Source organism: Canis lupus, chromosome 4 (assembly GCF_011100685.1).
Source record: "Canis lupus familiaris isolate Mischka breed German Shepherd chromosome 4, alternate assembly UU_Cfam_GSD_1.0, whole genome shotgun sequence".
NCBI lineage: Eukaryota > Metazoa > Chordata > Mammalia > Carnivora > Canidae > Canis > Canis lupus.
Window position 1 is genome coordinate 23,507,491 of NC_049225.1, and position 12,095 is coordinate 23,519,585.

The following is a 12,095-nucleotide window of genomic DNA, read 5'->3' on the forward strand; positions in this document are numbered from 1 at the left end:
AGAAGGTTCATAGTCACCCTGAATCTAGCCTGCCTGGGAATTTTGACTGCATCAATGGCTTGGGTTGGGGTCCCCTTGGGAAAACAGAAAACAATAGCTTCTTTTCCGTGTTTTCTTTTTGCTTTGCGGTTGGATTTAGAGGTGGTGCTGCAGGGAGGCCCTGGCCACCGATGTCCTCATCTCCCAGTAAATAAAGCAGCCTTGCTGGCTTGTACAGCAGCACTCTGTGGTGGGAGAGCAGTTTGTTGGTAGACTGGGGGTGGAAGCCCACCTACTAGCTGTGTTATTGGGCAAGTTCCCTCATCTATTTTCTATCTGTAATGATAATACCACCCATCTCAGACCTCTGTGAAACTCGTGCGTAACTACACACTGTTTGAGCACAGTGGGTGTTAAAAAAATATTAGTTCTTTTCTCAGGTTGAGAAGGCTCTAATGCTCCAAAGTTATGAAGATGTACTAAAATCCTTCCCCACCATCTCAATCCTAGTCTTTTAGCAAAGCTCAATGCATACCGCCAGGCACTGAGGAAGTAGATTCTAGACAGCTCCCCCATTCCAATACTATCGTGTGAGGTCCTTGATCTGTTACAATTACCAAAGTTGCCCATCAAGAGTTTGGACAGGCAGTGACAGGATGCCCATCAATAAGACAATAGATGTTTCCAGACTTTTGAAGGTCAAAATGTTTCCCACACTCTGGGTAGCTCCTCCAGTGGGATTGGTCCTCTGAAATACCTTCAAGCTGGGTCAGCTGATTTGCGCTGAAAGCAAATCAACAAGAATCCATGACTGTTCATTAAACCAATAGCAAAGCTAATTTAGGGGAGAGAATCCAATTCTCCAGATGACAGCTAAACAAGTTGTAGAAAATGGACAATTACAATTTATAAAGAAGAAAAGGGTTTCCTAAACTTTGAATTACTAGGTTGGCCTTTTCAAACGAATAGGTCCAAAAGCTACTGGGTGTATTTGTTAAGTGGTACATACATTTTATGCATTTTTCTGTTTGTATTTAGTATTTACCAATACAAAATGGAGGAACCTTAGTTTCCAAATAATAAACTTAAATTTAACCACATCTTTAAAACCATGTAATCTCATTTCTGGATGACCTCGTAAGAATTTTTAAAATGTACAAAGATACTCCATCCAGAACTGTTTATAATAGAAAACCTGGAAACCAACTAACTCATTGTTAGTCATGGACCAACTAGTTAAAGTGTAATACATACACACAATGGACTACTGCACAGACATTAAAAATAATGTAGATCTAAAGAAAAAAAAATAATGTAGATCTGTACCTGTTGACAACTAAGATGACCCACTACTTCCTACTGGATGAGAAAAGCTTGTTACAGAAGATCATGTGCAATATGATCCCATTTGGTATAGTATAGTATAGCAGTTGTCAAACTTTCTGGTCTTGGAGGTCCTTTACACTAAGAAATTATTGAGGATACCTATGGATATCACCTATTGTACTTGAAAATAAAACTAAGCCTGCGGGATCCCTGGGTGGCGCAGCGGTTTGGCGCCTCCCTTTGGCCTAGGGCGCGATCCTGGAGACCTGGGATCGAATCCCACATCGGGCTCCCGGTGCATGGAGCCTGCTTCTCCCTCTGCCTGTGTCTCTGCCTCTCTCTCTCTCTCTGTGACTATCATAAATAAATTTAAAAAAAAAAAAAAAAAAAAAAAAAACTAAGCCTGCCTCTCAATTTTGCTGTGAACTTAAAATTGCTCTTAAAAAAATTAAATATTTAAAGAAAACTCCTAAGGGGAATGCCTGGGTGGCTCAGCGGTTGGGCATCTCCCTTCGACTCAGGGCTTGATCCCAGGGTCCTGGGACTGAGTCACACACTGGGCTCCTTGCAGGGAGCCTGCTTCTCCCTCTGCCTATGTCTCTGTGTCTCTCATGAATAAATAAATAAATAATCTTAAAAAAACAACTCCTAAGGAATTGGGAAGAAATGTTTATTTTAAGATAACACATTACATATTAACAAAATAATATATTTTATGAAATACAACCATATTTCCCCAAAAAACTTAGCAAGAAGACGGCACTGATTTACATTTAATGTCTGGTTCAAAAGATGACAGGTAGATTAGCTTCTGCATTATAACAAGTATATTAGTTTGTTAGGATTGCCAAAACAAAATACCACAAACTGGGTGGCTTCAACAACAGGAATTTATTTTCTCAGAGTCCTGGAGACTAGAAGTCCAAGATTAAGGTGTTGCTGTGTTTTGCTTCTTCTGAGGCCCTTCTTCCTGGCTTGCAGATGGCTGCCTTCTTGCTGTGTCATACATGGTCATTCCTCTATGCACACACGTTTCTGATGGACTTTTCCTTTGGTTGTCAAGCAATCCTTCATGAAGTATCTTCCTTTCTAGTTCTTTACTAACTGGACATTTCACCACACCACCGTTGATGTCATGAAGGTAGCAGCCAGGCACACTGCAGCCCACGGATCAGGGCAGAGGCAGAAGGCACTATCTCAATCTGGGTCTCTCTGTCCTGGATGGTCAGTTTCACTGTAATCCTCAGGCCCCTCCAGTCACTGGTTGCCTTGGTGATGTCATCACCAACCTTTTTTGAAGACAGACTCAGAGAAGGCCGATCTTGGAGGCCAGGGGTCTAATGTGTCCGTATTTCCTCTTCTCATAAAGACATCAGTCAGATTGGAATGGGACCTACCCCAAAGGCCTTGTCCTCTATTTTTTACTTAATCACCTGTTTAAAGGCCCTGTCTCCAAACACAACCACATTTTGAGGTATTGGGGGGTTAGGGCTTCCTAGGGATATAATGCAGCCCATAAACAGCTGATAAAAATAGCTAGTAAGAGCATAGTAGAAATACTGAGAGCGAATGGAGTCTAAAAACATATTACTTATCATGGAAAGCTGCCAACTTATAAAATTCTAGAAAACAAAAAAATATACAAGCACATATTCCATTAACCATCAAAGTGATGATGTCACCATGTCGCATAGCCTCTGGAAAACTCTAAAGTACACGCACGAGAGAATGAGAATGAAAAAAGCAAATAATACCTTTGTATTTTTAAGAAAACAATCTGGACCTCACACACAGCTCTAAAAGGCTCTCAGGGATTCCCAGGGGTCCACAGGCCACATTTTAAGAACTGGTGGTAGAGACTGTTATGACCTCAGGCAAATCTCCTAACCTTGTTAAGCCTCAATTTATAAAATGAGGGTAACGATAATACCAACTTAAGTGGGCTGTTGTAAAAATTAATGAGTAAATACTCAGGACACCTAGGTAGTTCAGCTGGTAAGCCTCTGCCTTTGGCTCAGGTCATGATCTCAGGGTCCTGGGATTGAGCCCTGTGTCCAGCTCCCCATTCAGCTAGGGTGGGGGGTGGTCTGCTTGAGATTCTCTCTCTTCCTCTGCCCCATCCCCCCACTTGCACTCTTTCTCAAATAAATGAAATATTTTTTAAAAAATGAGTTAATACATAAAAGACAAATGTGAGCATTCTGCAAATAATAGCTGTAATTTGTGAAACATTTAACAATATAATATGATTTGTGCTTAAATGCATAGAGTGTAGTAACCTCTGGATGATGAAATTTGTTTTTATTTTTTATTTTATTTTATTTTTAGATTTTATTTATTTATTCATGAGACACACAGAGAGAGAGGCAGGCAGAGGGAGAAGCAGGCTCCCCCCAGGGAGCCCGATGTGGGACTTGATCCCAGGACTCCGGGATCATGCCCTGAACTGAAGGCAGACGCCCAACTGCTGAGCCACCCAGGTGCCCTGAAATTTGTTTTTAAATCAACATTTAAACTGAAGTATAAAATACACATAGAAAAGAGCATAAAGCATAAAGAGTAGCTGGATGACTTGCCACAAAGTGAATGTATTTGATCTTTTGTTTAAAAGCACATTTTATTAACAACAAAAAAGTTATTAATAAAAACAGCCCCAAGGGCAGGCCTTTTGCTGGCCTGCAGCATCCTGGGGTATCTGTGTTCCCTGCAGGCATCAAGGGAGAATCTGAGAGGTGTTCCTCCACTCAATACACCCCTGGTGCTATTGGGTTCCCTTCAGCTTCAGGAACAGAGCACGGCACAAAAGTGAATCTGAACCAAGCTTTGGGTCTCTATGAAGCTGAATTCTCATCAATGTAAATTCTGGAGCTCACTTAAAAATAACCACCATAAGAAATGTTGTTTATCATGTTTCTACCATGGATATGGAGTTTGTCCAGAGCTAATTCATTGTATCTCCTCCAAGAAAATCAAGATTATTCTCCCATGATAAAGTTCTTATATAACAACACAGATCTTGTGTGGTAACTGCAGGAGAGATCATTTTCCTTCCTCCTCCCTGAGGAGCTGATGTGAAGCCAGTCAAACACTGGCTGGAGTGATGTGAGCTGCCATTTAACTTTATTCCAGCACAGAATGAATTGCTAAGTGATAATATTAAAGGAGATTTGATTATAAACACAATAGCAAATTTTCCAACATGTACCCCATACGGTTTGGTGAGAGGCGATCTTGAATCTTGGAAAATTCTTACAAATTTCTACAACTTACAAGATTCTAGGAAACACAAAAATACACAAGTATATGTTCCATTAACCACTGGAGTGAAGATGTCACTATGTCATGTAGCCTCTGGAAAAAGCCACTGCAGAGTTGTGAGAGGAGAGTAAGAAAGGTAACTTACTCGTGAAAAATTACTTAATACAATAGGAGGCGCCTGGGTGGCTCAGTCAGTTAAACATCTCCCTTTGGCTCAGGTCATGATCCCAGGATCCTGGGATGGAGCCCCCACACCAGGCTCCCTGCTTGGTGGAGAGTCACCTCTCTCTCTCCCTGTGTCCCTCCCCCTGCGCCCCTCCCCCTGCTAGTACTTTCTCTCTCAAATAAATAAATAAAATCTTAAAAAAAATACAATAGGTCCTTAAATGCACAGGTATTTCTAAATTTTAAATAATCAAATCTCCAATTCTATTAAGAATTTAGGATTTGGAGGCACCTGGCTGGCTCGGTTGGCAGAGCATGCGCCTCTTGATCTCGGGGTTGTGAGTTCAGGCCCCACGTTGGGTGTAAAGATTACTTTAAAATAAAAAAAATTAAAAAAATTAAAAAAATAAATTAAAAAAAGATTACTTAAAAAAATAAAATGTTTATATATTTATATAAAAAAAGAATTAAGGATTTGATATACAAAGTTACACTTTTCCAAAGATAAAACTTAAAAAAAATTTACCAGAAATACAGGTCATAAATCTCTGACATCCAAAATAAAACATCTTTACTTCCTGTCAAGCCTGCTGAGGAAGCAGGTGTCGGAAAGCAGCCAGTAAGAAAGAAAGTGCCGGGATGAGATGAGGTCACTGAGCTCTGCTATCAGCTGCACTATCCAGTATGATCCCTTGGAGCATTCACTCCCACGTGCCATCTAACCACTGACAGTAAACAAGGTAAAATCTCAACTTAAATCAAAAAAAAAAAAAAAAAAAAAAAAAGAATGTTACTAGTAGGAAATTTCTGGGGGGAAAAAAACCAACCCTGCAGGCACTAATATGTAAGTTCTGGATGAATGATACATCTACAGGGGATAAGTGATGGCAACACTATATTCCAACACACCCAGACTTAGGGGGTCAAGCTAACACTGTATGATAATACTAAAAGAAAAACACAGTTACTGTGGAAATTCGTTTATTCAAAAGTGATCTGTACAGTCACACTGATAAACAAATCTGAGTGTGATACATAGCCCTTACTATGTAGTGGCATTAACACATAGGGTTCAGAATCAGACTTTTCAAACAGAAAGAAAGAATCAAAACAAGAGTAAGGAATGGAGAGAAGAGAAAAGAGGGGACATGGAGGGAGAGGGACGTGATTAGGAGGAGATGCATGTACGAGCATCACATGCTCTGCTGGAGTTCCCCAGCAGAGCATGTGATGGGACTGATGGGTTAGGCAAAGCTGTGCTGGGAGCCCTCTCTGTCTGCTGGTCTGTGGCAAGGAGGGAGGAACTTCTGCAGCTGACTGACCCTGTCCCAGGGAACTCTGCATCGTCCTGCTGATCTCCTCACTGTCTCTACTGCTACTGCCCTGAGAAGTAAATATAAAAGCACTATGATACTGTAACTCCATTAGTGGCCTGGAAAGAAGAAAGAGGACAGACCAAAGCAAAAGATAAAAACTTTATTTTGCCAAAGATAAAATTCTGAGTAGTAAGGGAACTGAAAGCAGGATCACAAAGAGATACCTGTTCACCCATGTTCATAGAGCACTATTCACAACAGCCAAGAGGTCAAGAAACCCACTGTGCACTGGTGACAGAGTGGATAAACAAAACGTGGTATACAAATACAATGGAATATTCTTTGGCCTTTTTTAAAGGAAGGAAATTCTGAGAAGTGCTACATCATAGATGAACCTTGAGAATATTATGCAAAGTGAAAGAGGCCAGTCACAAAAAGACAAATATTTGGGCAGCCCGGGTGGCTCAGCGGTTTAGCGCCACCTTCAGCCCAGGGCCTGATCCTGGGGTCCTGGGATCGAGTCCTGCGTTGGGCTCCCTGCATGGAGCCTGCTTCTCCCTCTGCCTCTCTCTCTCTCTCTCATGAATAAATAAAATCCTTTTTTTAAAAAAAGATGGCAAACCTTATGTCATGTGTTTTTTACCACAATAAAAAAGAATGGGTAGTGATTCAAAGTTAAGGTACAGGGGCATCTGGATGGCCCAACTGGTTGAGCATCTGCCTTCAGCTCAGGTCATGATCCCAGAATCGTGGTACTGAGTCCTGAATCGGGCTCCCTATTTAGTGGGGAATCTGCTTCCCCTACTCCCTCTGCCTGCCGCCTGCCCCCCTTACTCGTGTACTCTCTCACATGCACACTCACTCTCAAATTAGAAAAATCTTAAAAAAAAAAAAAAGTTAAGGTACAGGGGCGCCTGGGTAGTTCAGTGGGTTAAGTGTCTGACTTTTGATTTCAGCTCAGGTCATGATCTCAGGGTCATGAGATCAGGCTCTGTGCTCAGCGTGGAGTCTGCTCGGGAATCCCTTTCTCCCTCTGCCCCTCCTCCTGCTCTTTCTCTCTCTAAAATAAATAAAATCTGGGGCACCTGGGTTGCTCAATCAGTTAAGTGTCTGCCTTTGGCTTCGATTATGATCCCAGGGTCCTAGAATAGAGCCCCACATTGGGCTCTCTGCTCAGCATGGAGTCTGCTTCTTCCTCTACCTCTGCCTGCTTCTCCCCTCACTTGGGCTCTCCTGCTCTCTCTGTCAAATAAATAAATAAATAAAATCTTAAAAAAAAAAAAAGGCATAAAGGGAAGCAAAAATCAAACCTAAAAACTGTAGACATTTGATTTAGGTGGAGAGTAACAAAACCAAGTCTTTAATTCTCTTTTAAAGTATTAATATGAAAGAGTTTAATGGCTGGAGCAAAATCATTGGTGTATGAGAGAATGTGAATCTCTGCTCCCATGAGCTTGAGACATACATGTCCAGAGAGGAACTTCAGAAAGAAAGGTAGATCCTACGAAAAATGAACACGCAAGAGTTACACAACCACCATGTACCTCCAACCATCTTGGCTGGCAGACAGTTTGATGACTGTGGACAACCATTAGAGACCATGGTGTGTATGGGGAACCACCCAGGAAAGTCACCATCCGAATTTCTCCATCCGTTCTCAGTAATTAAAACAAAGGTACTTTCCCTCGGCACCTTGTGAGGATGTTCAATTTATAGTGTTTCCCAAGATCCACCTCAGGAGAAGTCAATTTGCCCACAGGAGGCGTAGTTCCCAAAGCTGTCTACTGTAAACCTCTGGGAGATGTGAATTGAATTGAGCTTCAGGGTACCAAAGTAGAAGTTCTCAAACAGCTGAAAAGAAAGAATACAAACCCAGAATGAATATCCAAAGGAAATTATAGATGAAAATAACAACAGATTCTCTTGTAAAAACACTACAACAATCCCAACAAACCTCTCGTGCTTTTTCTTTTCAGTATTTATTCTGAAAAATGATCCTGGAGAGAAGGGACGAGAGTGGGAGTGAGAAGAGAACAGCAGCTCTCTCTCTGGTGAATTTTAAAGCCTCCTCTGATAAAAAGCACTACAGAAAAAGGGCTGAAAAGTCAATTCTTTCAGAATTTATCTACTAAGCCGATGTGACCAAGCACTTGCATAAAACATCCTGGGGCCGCACTCTGACTGACAGCACCTCACCCACCATGCTTGAGGACTTTCAGTTCCTGAGTCTATCCTCTCATTTCGTTACAGCCAGGATAAGATGTGATACAGTACACTGCTCCACCTAGTTATCAACATTTAGTAGAAACGGAGACTAAAATAAATAGAAGATAAGGCTCCTCACCCACCAGTGATTCTGACAACCCCTCAAGGAATATAGAACTCTTAGACATACCAAACAGCCTTCTACTGGATGATATCACACGTGCAAATGATAATATTTATCAAAAACCTTTTACTTGACTTGGATTGAAGCCAGCGTCCAAAAGTAAAGCATTTGCTCTTTACTTCAATTCTTTACTTTAAAAGCTTTCAAGTGAGTCAGAGGGAGGGACCTGTCCTTGTGATTAGCACATGTATACGGCAAAATCTAAAATGACATCAGAACTCATCCCAGAAAATTAACCACTTAGAAAACAGTGTCAAAGTGTAAAGGACTTACCTTTTTCTGTTAGGATGCAAGAGTTGCCACTTCTTAAAATGTCAGTAAAATCCCAAGAAAGCCTTTCAACACATATACCCAACAATGCTTGGGTAGAACGTTAAGGTGGGACCTTGGCACATAAGCCAGTGACTGTCTCTTCACTTATTTTTATACAACCTCCACAGCCATGGACTTCAGCCACTGTCGCCTTTCCTCTTCCTGCAATTAGTGGCCTAGCAAAATGACTGGGGTTCATTAAGGCTAACTTTATAAAGCCTAGTAAATATTGATTCTTCAACATGACATCAACTTGACCCCAAAGAGATCTATTTAGAGGTTGTAGGCTGCATTGTCTTGTCTTTCAGAAAGGTGATCAGCTCTTGCCTGCATTGATTTACACAATTAACTTCTCTTCCTGGCTTTGGCAGCCTGTTCAAACCATATCCATCCCTTTGTGTAAAAAAATACAGCCAAAATGGTTATCTGCTAATCCCTTTGCTGAACCTTAATTTGAAGTGAAAGCCACGTCAACAAGACTGGCAGATTTATAGCTTTGCAAACTGAAGTCTTCCAGGTACAAAAAAGAGCACCAAAGGGACAATAAAAGACTAAAACTAAACTAAAAGGGAACTCATAATACTTTCAACAAGTTACTTTTTCAGGATTAGCGGCCTTTGGGTCCTCTACCTTCTATTCCCTTTGCCCCTGTTTCCAAGTGATGGAGCCACACCTAGGAGTGGGCAGTGATCAGCCTCTGACTTCACTTTGCCTTTTGTGGATAACCTCTGGATGGCATGATTTGCCAGGGAGATCCTCGTGCTTCAGCTTTGAAGTAAATAGTAAATATGGTGGTAAGAGCAGCCTGGGAAAGAGTACTGAACTCAGTCTACATTCACACCCAGCACACAGGAGCTGCGTGACTGTGCGTAGATCACGCTGCCCACTGTACAAGATCAAGAGTGGCAAAGATCCGGTAAGATGAACAAGTCAAAGTAAACTGTAAGGCGCAACTAAAAAATTAAGTATTCCCTATGATGTTTTTGGTATCTCTCTGTTCTCATTAACCCTGAGCTTATTTTATCTTTCTGTATTGCTGTCTTCTTTCATACCTTTGATAATGTCACAAATGGATTTCTTACCCAGAAGTCACTAGTGCAGTGGTGATCTTCCTTCCTATCTCCACGCTCTTACTCCCTCTGTATGCTGATAAGGATTTTGTAACAATTTTTCACAGTTCTTGTGTGGGTTAGGCCTTGTTATATATATCTTTAGTCTTAAGCCTTTCTTTCATTTCTATCAATTATTTCTAGTGACATTAAAATGTAAGGTCTAGGGATCCCTGGGTGGCGCAGCGGTTTGGCTCCTGCCTTTGGCCCAGGGCGCGATCCTGGAGACCCGGGATTGAATCCCACGTCAGGCTCCCGGTGCATGGAGCCTGCTTCTCCCTCTGCCTGTGTCTCTGCCTCTCTCTCTCTCTCTCTGTATGTGACTATCATAAATAAATAAAAATTAAAAAAAAAAAGTAAGGTCTATTGAGGAAGGATTTTTTATGTCATTCACAGCTGAATACTACCATACGCTAGAACCATACCTAGTAGACTGTGTGTATGATCAATAAATATTTGCTGGAGAGAATGACAACAAAAACTAATGACAACAAAAGCTAATGTACATGTGTGTATATCTTATGTGAAAAGAGAAAGCTATGACATAGCCTTGTTCAGGCTGGATTTAAAGGTCACCACCTAGAAGTCCTTGAACAGGACTCACCAAAATTATATTACCTCTAATCATATCTCAACTGTAGCTAGTTGTCAGGAAAGAATTTGTGGTTAGTAATGGAAATTTCACATACTCCTTTTAAATGTCTGTTTCTTATTTGTCAAAGCCTAGACCCCTTTCTTAGCTCCAATTTCTAATCTGGAATGTCAATGAGCACCTGATGTGATGCATTTTCAGGCAAAGGCATACGATGTGGTTCTGTCTCTCGAGTGCTTATCATCTACTTAGGGAGACCGGGTACGAATCACAAGAGAAGAACATCGATGACATGGGTGTGTTCACCTTGTAAAAAGTTACTGATTTACTTTGTGATCTGTGCATTTCTGGATTATGTTCTACTTCAGTGAAAAAGTTTACCTAAAACAACATAGGTGGCAAAGATTAAACATGAAAAGGTCCAGACAACCAATAAATGCAGCGAGGTACAAAGAAAACAATGGGCACTGAGGACTCGGCACCAAGGACAGCCATCTGGATGGAGGAAATGGGAGCTGAGCAGGACAGCATGAAGGCAGAAATGGGCATGGTGAACCAGGCCAAGCAGACCGGGGTAGGTGTTTAGAAGGTCCCTAAAGAGTCACAGTGAGAAAGACTAAGGCTAGAGACGTAAGAACAGTGAATCACATGAAGGGACCCTGAGGGTTGGGTTCAGAAGTCAGACTCCATTCTAGATGGTAGGCAACCACTGAAGGTTTCTGAGCAGGTGGGTGGCCCAACATGAAAACCCTGTTTTAGGGAAACTGATATTGGTATGGTATGGTATACTGTGGCGCTTAGTGGAGTGAAAGAGAAAGTAAGGGAAACCAGGGCAGCAGTTCAGTCTGATATTGCGTGTCTTTTTAACTAAAATAGTATTTGTAGGCCTGGAATGATTGGAGCAGATGTGAAATACTCTGAATGAAACCCAGAAAACACTCCATGACTTTGTGAGTGTGAGGGAACCAGGAAAAGAGAAAATCATGGGTGACAGGATAAATATGAAGGTACCGCTGAGTAACAACATTTCTTTGGCGATATGTGTCCCAAGCCCCTCTCCAACCTCGAGTTTTCCTGTTTTGATCTGAATATATGCATTCATGGCATGAAATATGTAGCACAGTTAAGTGATAGAATACCACCATAAAAAGCCTTATGACAATTCATTTTTTTTGAGTAGTTCTCTATGTATTAGAGAAATGAACCCTGGTCTATGTTATGAATTGCAAATATAGCCCCCACTACCACCCCACCCCGTTTGTTATTCGACTTTGCTTGCTGTGGTTTTTGCCAGTCAATTTAAACTTTTTATGAACTCAAATGTATTGTTAACGAGATTTTTAACACAGTTACTAATGCCAATAGTATTAAATATATATTGAAAGATCATAATGAATGATACAAATGATAAGTATTGACAACAATGCTAATAAAATAAATACTGTTACTGGCCAACTTACTGGGCAAGCATGTGTGCCAGGCACTAGGCTGTGGGCTACACCTGACTATGTGACTGTATCCTCAAAACCCCAAGAAGCAGATACTAATTATTAATTTCTATTTCACAGGTGAACCTGAAATTTAAAAGGCTTAAGTGACTTGCCCATAGGTACACAGCAAATACATAGCAAATAAAGGGTATGAAATAA

The 12,095-nt window shown here is 41.1% G+C and overlaps 1 protein-coding gene across 4 annotated transcripts in view; it reads right to left on the reverse strand.

Moving 5' to 3' along the window:
- The window catches only part of ASCC1 (activating signal cointegrator 1 complex subunit 1), a 105,573-nt gene that overhangs the window by 1,153 nt on the left and 92,325 nt on the right, over window positions 1–12,095 (reverse strand). For 3 of the 4 annotated variants that reach the window (XM_038534277.1, XM_038534275.1, XM_038534278.1), the window contains exon 10: window positions 7,376–7,895. The exons of the other annotated variant lie outside the window; for it this stretch is intronic. In XM_038534277.1, the coding sequence (XP_038390205.1) occupies window positions 7,779–7,895 (117 nt within the window). In that variant the 3' untranslated portion in view covers window positions 7,376–7,778. Of the gene's footprint in view, window positions 1–7,375; window positions 7,896–12,095 lie in introns of those variants that run through there. 4 annotated transcript variants of the gene reach the window in all.